At 53.0% G+C, this 14,873-nt stretch overlaps 1 protein-coding gene across 1 annotated transcript in view; it reads left to right on the plus strand.

Moving 5' to 3' along the window:
- The first annotated feature begins 397 nt into the window (after positions 1-397).
- The window catches only part of LOC136992872 (ankyrin repeat domain-containing protein 7-like), a 28,266-nt gene continuing 13,790 nt past the window's right edge, over positions 398-14,873 (plus strand). The window contains exons 1-9 of the mRNA XM_067302847.1: positions 398-618; positions 1,950-2,064; positions 2,311-2,484; positions 2,577-2,683; positions 3,430-3,567; positions 4,952-5,024; positions 5,615-5,698; positions 6,193-6,277; positions 6,797-6,969. Of these exons, the coding sequence (XP_067158948.1) occupies positions 398-618; positions 1,950-2,064; positions 2,311-2,484; positions 2,577-2,683; positions 3,430-3,567; positions 4,952-5,024; positions 5,615-5,698; positions 6,193-6,277; positions 6,797-6,969 (1,170 nt within the window). The remainder of the gene's footprint in view (positions 619-1,949; positions 2,065-2,310; positions 2,485-2,576; positions 2,684-3,429; positions 3,568-4,951; positions 5,025-5,614; positions 5,699-6,192; positions 6,278-6,796; positions 6,970-14,873) is intronic.

The raw sequence follows: 14,873 nt of genomic DNA on the forward strand, positions 1-14,873 counted from the left end.
AGGGAAGCCCCGGCCCCGGCCCCGGCCCCGGCCCCGGCCCCGGCGGTACTGCGCAGGCGCGCAGCGGCCCCCCCGCTCCGCTCTGTGACGCTGCTGCGCGACCTCGCCGCGGCCGTTGCGCATCGCGGCGCCCGCGCGGCCTCTGGAGGCGGTTGCTCTCAGTGCTGTGGCCGCCGCTGCCGGAGCGACGGCGCGTGCCTTGCTGGGAGCCTTGCTGCGTCCCTGCTCTCGGCCCGCGCCTCTGCCCCCGGCCCGGGGGCTCCGAGCCCGCAGCCCCGCAGCAGCTGTTCCGGGCCGCGGCCACTGGCCGGCGCTCGGCTCCTCTGCCCCCGCGCGAGGCGGGGCCGTGTCCGCGGGGCCGTGCCCATGCCGGGCCGCGTCCCGTCCCCGCCGCAGCATGAAGAGGCTCTTCGGGCTCTTCAGCAAGGGGCAGGGGCCGCGGCCGCCGCCGTCGCCGTCCGGCGGTGCTTCCCTGCCCTGCGTCGGCGCCGCCTCCGAGCTCCGCGAGAAGGAGCTGGGCAAGCTGTACCGCGCGGCCGCCAGCGGCGACCTGGCGCGGGTGCGGCGGCCGTGGTGGCTGCAGAGACTCGGCATCAACAGGCGGGACAAGGCGAAGCGGTGAGGGGGGCGGCGCCGCGCGCGCCCGCGCGCGCCCGGCCGGGCTCTGGGCCGCGCCGCGAGCGTGGGGGGAGGCGCGAGGGGCGGCCGTGAGGGCCGGGCGGTGGCGGCTGCGTCTGTGGCTGCGGCGCGGCCCCGCAGCGGCGGGCGGAGGGGGCGGCGGTGGCGCAGCTGGGAGGCTCCAGCGGGCCCTTGCTGCGAGCAGAGAGGTCTCCTTGCCTGGTGGCAGCCTGCGAGGCTCGGCTCGGCTCGGCCTGGCTCAGCTGAGGAGGGCGAAACGAGGGGCGGGTTTTGTGAGCGGCTTCTCCCGCAGCGTCACCTGTACTGCGTGCGTGGCAGCAGCCCTTCGGAGGTGGTCGCGTGTTCCTTCGTAGCCGCATCGGCTGCGGTGGTTTGATTGGAGATGCTGGGCAGTTTGAAGGGCCGCCTTTCTTCCAGGCGCGGTGCGGCGCGGCAGGGCAGGGCCCTTCCTGGAAGGGAGGGCGGAAGGAAGGGAGGGAGGAAGGAAGGAAGGGAGTGCCGTTTTCTTCAGCTGGCGAGGGCTGGTGGAAAGGCAGCTCTGCTGCCTTGGAGAGGGCTTCCTCCGTGGTTGAGCTTGTAGGAGAAGGGTAGCTACAACTGCCGGCAAGACAGAGCGCTGCTTTGTTGCTGTGGGCGTGGCAGTGTTGTGGGGGAAGGTTTCTGCTGGCTGGTTTGCTAGGTGTTACCGAGGGCGCTTTGGAGCGAGCGTGTCCTCGTGTTTGCTGCAGTAGTGAGCTCAGGGAAAGGACAGAAGGCACGAATTCCCGAAAAGCACAGCACAAAGCTGATGCGATGGTGTTCTAAAAGCCACCTCCTTAGCCTCTGGCACGCTGTTGTCACGTGAGCGATGCTGGCGAAAGCTAGAGGGTCCCTTGCCGTAGGCTTAAGGTGCCCAAGGCTTGGTCGTCCTTGCTGGGCTGTGTGTGTCGTGCTGTTGGAGGCAGTGGCCAGTTGCCTGGGCAGAGGCGTGGAGGGCAGCAGTTTCCCACCGGAAGCCTGAGGCTGTGCGGGAAGAGTCCTGTGGCTGGGCGCAGGAATCCATTTGAAGGGAACGAGGCGGGGAGCTGAGTGACCGTCGTCTTCATAAATGGGTGCTGGGGTGGGGTGGGGTGGTGTGGGGGGCATTTTTCCTAGCCCGCCCCAGGCTTTGGGTGTGCAACTGCTGTCATGGCTGAAGGAATGAGAAACTTTTTCTAAGCTTGTTTTTTGGAACCGGAAACGGGTGGCCCTACCCACATGCCATAGGCAGGAGCGGTGTCTTCAGCTGTGTGCGTGTCTGTCGGTGTTAACGTCGTATATTTAAATTTTAGGACCCCTCTGCATCTTGCTTGTGCTAACGGGCATTCGGAGGTTGTTTCCTATTTAGTAGGAAACAAGTGCAAGCTGGATCCTCGTGACAATTTCAAGAGATCGCCGCTGATGAAGGTACGTGGAGTATGTGATGCTGCTGTAGGTAGGGCTTATAAGTTATGCACTGAGCGATCCCTCCCTTGGGTGATTCTTGACCTAGGTGTGGGTGGCGATTGTGTCGTGCTTGGTGCCGAATAGGCGCCTAACGTTACCTAATCTTTGAACACGTTATTGTTTTCCGAGGTTGGCAAGCTGTGGGAGTTGTGGCAGAGGGAAACGTAGTTGCTGGAAAGGTTTCCTTTTTTCCTGTGTTGTTTCCAGGCAGTACAGTGCCAGCAAGAAGAATGCGTTGCCATTCTGCTAGCGCACGGTGCCGACCCTAATCTGGCCGATGTTAACGGCAGCACTGCCCTTCACCTCGCTGCCATTGCTCCTAACACCTCTCTAGCAGGGCAGTTACTGGAGCACAATGCCCGTATTGATGCACGGAATGAGGTAAGCGCGGAGTTTGGGTAAGGCCGCTCTTGGAAAGAAAAGGTTGCTTCACTTCTCTGTGTTTTTCTAACTGAGGGGATTCATGCTTTCAGATGGGATACACTCCCCTTGCTCTTGCCGTGTCCGAACATCACGAAGAGATGGTGGAGTTCCTGCTTAAAAAGGGAGCTGACGTGCACGCTCGAGATCAGTCTGAAAGGTGAAGGGCTTGTCCAAACAGGGCGTGGGTCTCCTGAGTATTCTTAAAGCTTGACTGATGAGAGGCGTGGGCGTGAGCCTCTAAAAGGCCTAAGTAAGTAGCCACACGGAAGCAGTTGCTTCTGCGTGACTTTGGAAAAGTGATCTGCACTTGGCTGCTGTTGCGCCTCGCTGGCTGGCTTCTGCCTTCAGGACTGCCAGAAAGCATTGTGTCTGGTCACCGCAAGGCAGGGGAGTTGCCGCTAGTTCTCCAGCATTGCTGCTGGGCAGGAGCGGGTTTTTAGAACTCAGGCATGGTTGGTAGGTAAGTGTTGTCTCGCGGGCAGCGTTGTCTCTCTGTCCTGACACTTGCTTTGACAACGGGCACGCGTTGAAATGAGAGAGGTTCCAGCTGGATGTGAGGAGAACCTTGCTGGCTGCGAGGACAGTGACGCGTGGGAACGGGTTGCCCGAGGAGGTTGTGCAGCCTCCCTCCTTGGCGGCTTTGAAGAACCGACCGAGTAAAGCCGTGAGCAACCCGGTCTGGCCTCGTAGCTGAGCGTGCTTTGGGGAGGTGTTAGGCGGAGAGACCTCCTGAGGCCCCTTCCGACCTGAGTTCTCCTGTGCTTCCGTGTAGTTGGCTCTGCTTTCCTTCTGCCTGTGGGAAGGGGGGAAGTAATTGTTTTGGGAGCAAATAGGGCTGCAAATAATGCCAGTGAGATGTCTGTATCGGCCGATAGATTTCCTGTCGTCTTTTGGATGCTCTAGGACCCCTCTTATGCTTGCTGCTTCTGCTGGGGACATGAGCATGATAGAAGTTCTTCTTCGCTATGGTGCTGATCTTTCCCAGGAAGACGTTCTTGGATGGACAGCGGAGGATTGCGCTAGAACTTCCGGACGTGCTCGGTAGGTGCTTTGGGTCACCGTTAGAGTTGCTAAGTTGTCCGAACGTCCGTGTTGGTTTATGGGCATGCTTGGTAACAGCAGCAAGGTTTAATGGTGTGTGGAGACCTTTGTTGCAGCTGGGCGAAAAGGACTCTTCTGGTACGTATTGTTCCCGTGTCAAGTGCGACTTGGGAAATTGTCCTCGACTTCCACCCAAATGCTCCGTTAGGTTTCACGTTTGTGGTGCTGAGCTCGCATCAAATTGCTCGCAATGCAAAGTCTGAAAATCAGTGTGTTTCCTTTCTTTCTGTATACAGTGTTAGTCAACACCTGGTAGACTCTGCAGTCGGGAAAAGGCGGGAGAAGCTTCTGCAGGCGGCGCAAAGGGCGTGCCAGCGCTTAGCACGCCTCCTGGAGCAGGAGCTGCTGGCTTTGCATTGGGTGCCTGCGCTCTGGCCAGCAGAGGTAGGATCCTTAACCGTGGAGGAGCTGATGAGGAAAATCCCTACGGCCTTTTCTTTTGGTGGCTTGTATTGTTGAAGCTTACCGTGTTCACCACTGACTTCAGTGGAGGTCTCGGATGGAGTAGCGCACACAGTTTTGTAAAATGCGCTTCTGTGTTGCCGACTGGACACGTGTCTTGCAAGGCCGTGAGGGTGCTTCTGTAATTAGCGTGTTAGCCGTCCGTTCGGAGGGTTGTTGCCTATTGGATCCCCCATGTTTATAGATGGGGGCTTTCCTTTTTTCTTAAAAAAAAAAAAGAAAAAAAAAAAGGAAAGAAAAGAAAAGAAAAAGAAAAAAAATTACAAATACTGTGCAGTACCTGGCATTTTCAACCACAGGTTGGTGGAGGGGGACGGGACAAAGAGAGAATGAGAGAGAGAGAGAACAATCTCTGCCTGTGGCGTATGCTCGCCTGTGTGGTATGAAGAGTTCAGCAGTTGAGTCACTTCTTATCCTGTTCAGCCCGCGCCAGCATTTGCTAACTGTCTGCTCACATAGCATCTTGGCGCCATGCTAGTTTTTCGGTTAGGAACGTTAGAAGGAAATATGAGGACAGTGTTGAATTTGCTTGCTTACTTAGTTTGGGGGGGAGAATTCAGTATGATGAGAAAAACCAGTGGTTTGGGGCATGCTTTTGTTCGTGCTGTCTCGCCTGAATGTTCCACTCCAGTGTGGCCTGTAGAACTGTCCGTGTTACACGCTTGTAGGCATTGTTGACGTTGGAAGGTCTGACATGCTAAGAATTAATCATGTCAATTAATATTTGAACAGTGAGAGACGACGTTTCCCACGGATACTTTGCAAGGTGAGACTTGAACAATACCTTTTCCCAAATCCTTTAACCTGCCTAAAAAGAGGAAAGATTGGAGAGACAGGGTCCTTCTTGCCTTTGCTTTTCAAGAATGTTGGAGGAAGAGGAGAGTGATGACAGCTGTCCTGCTTCTGAGGAAGAAAACCGCAGTTCAGCTGCCAAGGTAAAGTGCCTCAACAGGCAACACTTGCCATGGGACGACTCATTTGCAGGGAAGACCTGTCTGGACTTCAGTCTCCAGGCAGGTGGTTTTCTCCGGCAGAGCGGTCTCCTGCCTGCCACCCTTTCTGCTGCTGTGAGCTGTTTCCTCAAAGACTTGTAGCCGTGGCAGAGCATGCAGCAGCCTTGTGGTCGGGGGGGGGGGTGAAAGAGCAGTAGGTGACAAGATAAATGGCCACGTGGTTTTCTTCCTGTGAGTCAGATCTCGAGACCATAAAAGTTGATCAGCTCCTGGGTTGCCTATTCTTTTGTCCTCCAGAGCTTGCTCTTTGTTTCCAGTGACTTTGGCAATAGAATTCTGACTGATATGGAGGAAGGGCATTTATTGTTCAAAATCTGCTGAAATGCTTCATCCCCTGGCTCTCCTTTCCTCCTTGTCAGGTTCCTCAAGTGTGCTTGGCGGGGAGTTGCTCAGGCGGGTCTTTTTCTCTCGTGCCGGATGCGGATGACATTCCAGGCTTGCATGTGATCTCACGCTGCCTGTTTCAACTCTGTGGGGTTTTTTTGTTTGTTTTTTTGTTTTTTTTCCCCCAGTTGCGGTGTATGGCGTTGGGACTGCGCTGTGATGAAGACTCCGAGTGTGGTGCTGGAACCCAGGCTGTACTGCTGGAGATGCAGGCATGTTTGATTTTTAAGCTGGTTCCGTTTTTTTTTCAGTGACCTTTGAGAGATTGTCGCAAATGTTGCTGCAGTAGCTCTTCAGAGACATAGTAAGATGTGATTGTGGTTTGAAGAGTGAAAGTGAGGAAAGAGAAGGAGGTTTGACTAAGGTTGTTTGAGAAGCAGGCAGCTGTTGGTTTTCCTTGGCGCAAAGGAGGGGGAAAGGGTGCGTGCGCTCCTGGATGTTGTAACGTAGGTGAAGCCAGGGTCAGCCTGTGTGCAGGCAGTGCTTCTCAGGAGCTTTGCAGAAGCAGAGCCGGGCGTTTGTGACGTTAGGTATTGCTGTCTGCTCAAAGACGTTCCCGAGGAAAAACTGCAGGCCTGGTAGAGGAGAAGTGAGAACGTTTCCCTGTGTGGGTACAGAGGAGAGAAGTACTTTGCAAGGTGTCGCCTGCCTGTGCAGAGGCTGCTTGTTTCTGTTCTTTCCAACGCTTTTGGCTGGCCTCTTTTAGGAAGAATCACCTGAACGTCAGGGAGAGGAGGCTACTGGTGGTCCTCAAGTTGCGGATGCTGCAGAAGCCCCTGCTGGTGTGAGAGGTGAGTTAATAAACATTGATCCGCTTTGTTTCTTTGCTAGTTGTGCCGAGTCAATGACCGGAAATGGTGATCTGCATGTGAGACGGTACGGCACCCCCTTTTGCCCTTGCCAGCAAATGCCAGGGGGGAAGGTTGAGGGTAGCGAGTGTCAGTTGAGGGAGCTGTTTTGGGGTAGTGCTAGGTAAGGAGCGTTGTTTCTTGGTGACTTGCTGCGCGTGTGAGGATGTTTTGGCTAGCACTTTGAGGGTTCCTCCTCTACCGTGCAAAGTGCTTGTGAGTGCCAAACTCTGGAGCCCTAGTTTGGAGGGGAGATGCCCCCGAAACCTCCCTACTCCGTGACTCCGGCCTGCCTGAGCCTGGTTTGCATGCTACCCGACCATCTGTTGGGCGTTTGTTGTAGCCGTGTGAGCTGCCGTGCTGGGCTTGGGCATCTTCTGCTGCAGAGAAGGCCACGGGAAGTGGCGAGAACACGGCGGTGCGGCTGGGGCTGAATGACACGGCTTTGTTTTTCCTCTGTAGTTGAACCGTTCTCCGTCTCTTGGCTGCAGGGCTTGCCTGATGGAGGAGAGCAGCAGAGTGAAAGAAGGACTCATGGCGTGTCGTTTCTTACTTCCTTTGTAGGTGTTACGTCGGCAGCAGGAGTGGAGCGGGAGGAAGACAGCAACTCTCCCTGGGACTCCGAGGTGCTTTCAGTGAGGGGCGCAGTGGGGTCCCCGTGGGGGGGAGCGCTCGGGAGCTTGCTTTGGACATGGGCCCCATCAGTGGCCCTTCCAAGGCCCCAAGGCCCCAGGGCCCGGGACACAGCACGGGCCGTCATGCAGCTACAGGTTTTGAGGGATGCTGCTGAGGAAAGAATCCATCTCTCGGGCACCCAACAGGACAAGAAGAGTTACTTTGCCTTGAAAAATGCCTGTTAGTTATTCTCGTGCACTTGCAGTGACTGGCCCCACACCACACTCATTTTTCCTTTCCAAAATGCAGGTGTGGGCAGCAAGCAGCACGACACCCACGCATGATGACCCCAGCGCTGGGGGGCTTCTGCCACGTCAGCATGAGCAGGACACAAAAGGCATCTCCGGGAGTCACCGTGGCCCTCGCCACCTGCCTCCCAGGTCCAGGAGAGCTGCAGAGCTCCTCCAAGCCCTCCCCGCAGACTCCCCCAGACAGCCGGGTGCTGCCTGGCACAAAGCCTTCCTGGCGGTGGGCGAGGGGAGGCAGCTGCTGGCGCCCAGCTCTGGGCTCCAGGGAACAGGCCAGGGCTCGGAGCGGGGAGCTGGCAGCAGGCTCCCGCGAGGCTGCTGCTGGCAGCGCAGCCGCAGCCTGGTCCTTGCCCTGGGGACGTGTGCTGGTGGGAAGGGCCTGGCCAGGAGGGAGCCACGTGCCTGGGGAGGCAGCAGCAGCATTGCCCAGCTCGGTGCAGGAGGGCAGAGCAGGGGCTGCTCTTGCGCTGACTTCAGGAAGGCACCACGCTGTCTCCCGCAAGGTCTTTTTATTGTTTTTATTATTTCTTTTTTTAGGGAAAGCTGATTGAGTGTTTTCAACTGTAACTGTTTGCCCTCTTCCGAGTATGTTGTTGAGTAAAGAATGCTCTGTGGTGCCAGTTGTTTTTCCCAGGGGAAGGGGGGCCTTCTTCAACAAACGGTGCTTTGACAGAGGTCTCCTGCTGTCGTTTCTTTTGTGGCTGTGCCATTCAGAGCACTCCACTCTATGCTGTTTTCATTCTTTCCCTCTTGCCTGTGGGGTAATGCTTGAAAGCGCACAGTGCACCAGCTTAGTTGACTTCCAGTACAAGGTTGCAACACATGTTTAGTCTGCTCTTCCGTGTGTTGTGAGATATGTGGTGCATCTCTTGGATTTTCAGCTGTGATAAGGACTGAGATGAGAAATACAAGCTTAACCATGGAAATGAGAACTATCATGAGAACTCAATCTCAGCTGAAGAGCTATATAGGAGGCTTTGCTGAGCTTCTTAATGCTTGTGTAAACTCAGCCAACGCTGTGGCTTTCTTGGATCTATTTGGCTTTGGATTCAGTAGCAGACGGGTGCACAGTTTGAAAGCGGCCTTCCCTAAAAAGGCACTTGGGAGTTTGGAAAGGGAGGAATTGGCTGGTTGATTGGTTGTGTGTACAAAATATCCTTCTTGCACTTTTATGCATGAGCAAGACTTTTGTCGTTGTGTGCTAGTCGAGCAGTCTGTCCTTACTTGCTCCAATCTGGCTTGGAAAGGACTAGCAAAACAAGGGTTTACTGAAGCCTGCAGAGTAATGCTACAATCTGAGGGAAAACGGTGGTTTCTGAATTTTGTGAACCCAGCCTCAAGCAAGAAGGAGGTGCTATTGCAGATCAGAGTATTTTATGCTAACAGGCCCATGGTTTCTTTGCCTTCCTTAAGCAGACTTGGATGCCAGCAGCCCTACTGCAGCGAGTCAAACGCCCGGCGTGGACTTCTGATTGCCTGAACTCCCGTGTAGTGACGTCCATTTGCCCTTGTGTTGTCAGCTCCATTCCCTTTGAAGCTCACCACCTTCAAGTTCTTCCAGGCTCCTGTGTTAGGTGCCTTAGTGTGGAGAATGCCTGCTGCGGTGAGCTTAAAGCTCAGTGTTGTGAGGGCTGCAGCCTGATGTGGGAGAGGAGGCTCTTGCTGTTCTTGTGTTCGTTCCTCAGCCGTTTCCTTGTGTTTGCTAGCGCTCATGTTTTCTGTCAGCTTCCTCTCTTGCACCTGTCAGCACTGATATGAAAACAGATTGAAACAACCCTGCCCTTCCAAATTAGGACTCTGAAAGGAAAAAAAATCCCAGGCTGCTGTTGCTAACTGAGCAGCAAACTGAGGAAGCCAGTGATCCGATGCTCCGAAGCACTCCTGCTGTTTCCAAGCTGTAGCTTGACAGGCTTTGCAAGGCCTTGTTTCAGCTGACTGCTGCACACAGGTGGTTGTGCTGAGGACTTTGTCTCCTGAGCCCTTTCCCCTGTACCTGTGCTTTTTGCAGGAATGGCGAGAGGGGTCCTTGCTGCATTGGAGGAAGGCAAACCAGAGGAGATGATGAGCAGTGCTGTCAACCTCAGGGTCACCTGTGAGCACATCCACAGGCTAAAGGAGCTTGGCTGGCTGAAGGGTGAGGTAAAACTTGCTGCAGCGCAGTGGTGTTCTCCACCAGTATATATTGAAAAATACCCCTTGAGGGTGTATGTGAGTTTCCTTTTCCCAATTCGTTGCTGACCCCCCCTCCCACTGCAGATCTCCGAAGTATCTGTGTTCAGGTTCTGTTTTTCAGCCTCGAAGGGCGCAGTATTTCTGAAAGCACCTGTCCTTCTTCTCTGGTGCTGCTTCCTGGAGTTAGTCCTGCTCAAGTCCAGATTGACTGGAGTGGGTGACAAGTGTTCCTAGCAAACTCTGAAGAGGTAACCATGCGCTAAAGTCTGGGAAGAGAAGCTGCACCTGGAGTTCTCTCAGGCAGCTGCCTGCTGCAGGGTGGCCAGCAGAGAAGTGTTGGTGTACTTTTCCTTTGGTAAAGCAGTGTTGCATTTTTCACCTCAAGCTTTCTTTTTGTTATACAGATCACCAATTGCTACGTGAATCTTGTGGTGTAAAGAAAGAAGAAGGAAGGCTAGCCAGTGGTTCATGCTTTGGGTACTTTGTTCTATCGCAAACTAATTTGTGGGGGCTCCGGAGCAGTAGGAAGATGGAGGGGAGAAGTGTACGTCTTCCAAGAGCACCGCATCTTAGTGCCCATTCGCTTGAGAACGCCCTGGGCACTGGTGGTGAGTCAAACTGGCTTTTCTTTAGAGTTGGGTGAGGAGCATCAGCAAGTAAGGATAGTCCATTTTGGTTTTATTGTGTGCAGCCCAAGGCTGTGCTGTGTCTCCTTTAACAAGTGTATCTTAATAACGGGTCAGAAAGAAGGCCAGGAAATGCTTTGATGCAATGGGACCAAAAGGCAGCAAGCTTTGTGAAGCTTTGCTGTAAGTAACTGCTGAGTCAGTGCTTTTCTGCTTTGACTCAGCAGAAGGATTTGTCAGGTTCTCTCTGTTTAACGCAGGATTAGATGTTGTTGCTTTTCTCTTAGTAGATGCAGACCGTCAATCTTTGTGATTGACTTGCTGCAAGTTGGAGGGAGTGGGACCCGAGTTATTGATCTCGTGTGGCATTGTGCCCTCCGTGCGGGGTCTTGGATGCCGGGGTTCTGCCACCTTCCCAGTATATTCAGAGCCACAACTTTGCTGTCAAATCCATGGTAGCCTCTGGCACAAATGTGCTAACTTTACAGAGCAATCAGTAAAGCTAGGCTTTTGAGCAGAGGGAAGAATGTCAAGGAAGTGCTTCCTAGTAGCAGCCTGAGTGTAAGAGGAAGCGTGCTATGCATGGGAGGCATTGCGTTCTTCCAAGAGCTTTGTAACTGCTCCTGGCCCCCGCTCTCCCCACTTCAAGAGCTTCCAAATTATCGCAGCTCTTCAGTGTTAGCAAACATTTCTGCGTGTGTTAGCTGGCATAGCACAAATCTCTAGCTCAGCTGACACCCTTAGACGTCTTGGCCCCTGATGCAGAGGTAGTGAAGATGATTACTCCAACAGCTTTAGAGAGCAGGAGCAGAGGGGCCACTGGGTTGAACGAGATGTTGTTTCAGCCTGATACTCTCTTGGCTAGTGTCGAACAGCAGCTGTCGAGGAAGCAGGGCCAGAAGAGGGCAGTATATAGTGACTTTTTTTTTTCTCCTTAGAGTATTCTTCCAGCAGGCTGTGACGGACCTGGGAGCTTCGTCAGGCAGAGGTAGTAGCCCGATGGCCTTGGCTGTATTTGTTCTTCCAGAGGTGCACCCAGTCTTTGGGCTGAAGGCCTACCATGAGTCCTTGGAAGGGCCTAATGCAATTTCTTGCTTGGGTTCTCTGTTCCTTTTCTAATACCGTTTGCTCTGCTTCTTTTGACCTCTGCAGAGCAAGGAGCATGTCTTTTCCTGGCCATCTCTGTTTGAGTGGTTGGGTCTTCTTGACCAATAACCATTAGGTCACAGCCTGTCGCTGTGCATGTAAAGTTAAGATTTGGGGGTTTTCTCCCCCAGATGCTTTGCTTGTCCTGCAGTGACTATCCTCGGACACTTTATTGCCCAGCCAGGCAGTGTCCTTTGATTCTTTCTGTTGGCCTACCATACGGAGATGAGTGAGTGGGGTTTTTTGTGTTTGTGTTTTGTTTTAAGCAGCTGGAGTCACGTGTATGTGAGCATTACTTGGCTTGGGAAGGGGAATGGAATTCCTCCTCGTAAGGCCTGAACCCGTACTAATGAGCGCAAGCCATTAGAGAAAGGCCAAAGGCATCTGGTCCTCTTCTTAATGGACCAGTTGAGAGGGCAAGTGGGCCAGGCAGCCAAGAGAGAGGCAAATTCTCCCTCTCTTTTCCATTCATTAGGAGATTCCACGACACCTGAATGGAAGTGCCTGTGGGGATTTTTCTGTGCATGTAGGCAGATTGTGTGTCCAGGGACAAAGCAGGTGAAGGAAAGCAGAGACTCGCAGAGGTGAGTGCAGCTCCTCATCAGCTGCAGATGTCTTGCCCAAATGGCAGAAGTGGGGAAATGGTGTAGGTGTGAAGTGTCTGGGGCAGGGGCTGGGGTTTTGCAGCTCTCTGCATATTTGGTGTGTAGGACGAGGGCTGGGACTTCCAGAGGCCTCTGCAGGTCAGAGCTGTGTTGTCTGTCTGGATTTCTGACACGTGCTTGCCAGCAGAAGCTGTGCACTTCCTCTTGGGCAAGGGCCTGCAGCCAATGGCTTTGTAATGTATGTGGTCTTTGCGTCTTTTGGGGAGAAATGTGTTTAACCCATTGACCTGTTAAAACAGGAGTTGTTTCGAGGAGCAGCTTTTGCTCAGGGGCTTGCAAGCTGTTGTTAGTGAAGTCGATGTGGTTTTGCTGGGTTGTCCTGTCTTGCACGCATGTAGGAGGGGGATGGGCGAAGCCATGCTGCCCCCAAAGTGGCAGGTGTGGAGTGTTCTTCAGATGAACTTTGTCACCTGAAAGAATTGGCAGCTGAATGCTTAAGTTGATTGGAGAGCTAGGGAGGGAGGAGGAGAGAAAAAAAAAAGCAAAGGCTTTACTGGCCATCTTCCTGCTCTGATTCTGAATGTGTTTAGATTGTATTTCTTTGTTGGGGCAAACATCAAGAGGAGCAGAAAACTGATTTTCACTAATAATTTTTCAGCCTAAGTATTTAAGGCAGCACTCAACTACGTGCCCTGGTTCCCTTTTTAGAAATCATTTTGAAGTGAGAACTCTTGTGGCTGGGCAGATGTAGTGGGGTCCCGAAAGACCCAATCTTCCCTCCCTTTCTTCCCTCTCTGCCCCCTGGTCCTTCACTCATAATCTTCCTGAAGTAAGATCAAGTCACAGAGTAAGATCAAGTCACAGAGTAAGTAAGTCAGGTTATTTCCCTTAAGGTGATTCAAATATGCTGCAAGGAAGGAAGGGCTTGAAAGCCATTTCAGAAGATGACATCTCCAACTACCTCTAACTGCTGAAGGCCAATCCTGGACAAGCAGGACAGGCTTTTCCCTTGCCTTGACTCACAGTTTGATCTTGCGAGGGCAATGATCAGTCATTTCTGTGGACAGGATAAGGGAGGTCTCTCATCACTCCTTTTGAGATGTTAGATGAGAGGGTAGTGACTAGGGTATTCTTCTTTCCGCCCAGTTGTTTCTGCGCTGTCCAGACTGGGAGGAAATACCCACTCATCTTTACAGCACCCGTTCCCTAAAGGAATAGAACACGCCCTAGAAGGTTTGTACAGGACCCTTCTCTTGCTATCACGTGTCTGTCCTGCGGTGTCTGCGTGACAGTGTGGAGTACAGGCCTCTCTCAAAGTGAGGAGATTCGTTCTTCTTTTTGAATTGCTTTCCCTTCTCCCCGTCTTTGGATCCAGAGCCCAACGTTATTCCTGTTCCTTCATATCACTGACTGCAGTGCAGACTGTCTTTTCTCTCTTGACAATACCGACAGTCTGGAAAGCCATCAGAGCCCTCCTCATGGCTGGGGTTTCTGCTTAAGCGTAGAAGGCGGTCAGAAAAGCCGGACTTGTGCTGCAGGAAAGCAGGTTTGAGCGTGTTCCCTGTGAAACCTCGGCCGGGGTGGAAGCAAGCAATGAACAGGCTTCAGTTGTGTCCTCCTGCCACTCTGGGGTACTAGCAAAAATGTTCATGGAGGCCTCTAATCAGAAGGGGAAAATCAGAAAAGAGCAGCACTCCTGACCTTTCTGTGCCGGATAGTTTGTCCTTCCCATGACTTTTTGCCTGCTTTCCGAAATTTAGGGTGTAGAGAGGATGGGGCCAGACTCTTTTCAGTGGTGCCCAGCGATAGGAGGAGAGGCAACGGGCACAAACTGAAACATAGGAAGTTCCAGCTGAACACGAGGAAAAACTTCTTTCCTGTGAGGGTAACAGAGCACTGGAAGAGGTTGCCCAGAGAGGTTTGTGGAGTCTCCTTCCTTGGAGATATTCAGAAGCCGTCTGGACACAATCCTGGGCAGCGTGCTCTAGGGGACCCTGCTTGAGCGGGGAGCTGGACAGGAGGATCTCCAGAGGTCCCTTCCAAGCTCGGCCATTCTGCGATTCTGTACTCCAGCGAGAGTGGGTGAGGCTTACGTAGGTTTGCTGCTCTCTGTAAGGGAAGGATGCTTTCTCCTTTCCTGCTGGGCTTGAGGATGATGCTAGTCAGTGAAGCTGCCTGTGCTCTCTCTGCTCCATGTGGGCAACCTGCAACATGTTTGGTCAGTCACTGCAGAGTCGCACGTAGATGTTCGGGAGCCTGGCGTGTCGGCATCTCTGAAGTACGGATGTGCTTCTTGGCAAGAGCCTGATCTTCCTGGTAGCAGAAAGTCAGCAGGTACTGTGTTACCTTTCAGGGGGATTTCCCCTCAAGTTATGGCAAGGAAGCCTTGTCAGACCTCAGAAATGACAGTGCCATTGCAAGATCCCACAGGGACAAGTTGGCATATACACCTTATGCTGCATTCTCTGAAGGCCCTTTCTGTGATTTTCTTTCTTTTTTTTTTTTTTTTTTGGAATGGACACTCTGTTTACAAACAGCTGTTCCAGGGCCTGCCTTTTTACTCTAAAACTTATCAAAATGATGGCTGGGGTTGAAATGTGCTAAGAGATGGCCTGATGCCTTCCGTTGCATGGGCACAACCAGCTGTTAACGTGTCGTGATTTTCCTCCGCAGTTACTGATTCTTATTGTTCGTCATGCACTGAAGAACGATGTGCGCTTGGGAAGTGTGGTTAGCCTACAGGCTAAAAAGGCAGTGTATTGTTTCCTGTGCTTCTCTCTGAAACTCAGGTTTGGATTCCCGTTTGCCTGTTTTTCCTTGACATCTCATCACCTCCCAAAGAATCTCCTGTGTCCAGTAGTTTAGTCACCTGTTACAGGGCAAATGTATCCTAGAATCATTTTCAGAAATGGACTTAAGCTCCCTCGTGAGATTCCCTTGATTGCGAGCTACTTCCAGAATTTTCTTTTCAGGGATTTGAAGCCTTCTCAAATCCAACTACATTTATTGGTGGCAACTTTATGGATGTTTGTTCTTGTGCCAGCATTTCCCATGAGCTTAAGTGGTT

Source organism: Apteryx mantelli, chromosome 10 (assembly GCF_036417845.1).
Source record: "Apteryx mantelli isolate bAptMan1 chromosome 10, bAptMan1.hap1, whole genome shotgun sequence".
NCBI lineage: Eukaryota > Metazoa > Chordata > Aves > Apterygiformes > Apterygidae > Apteryx > Apteryx mantelli.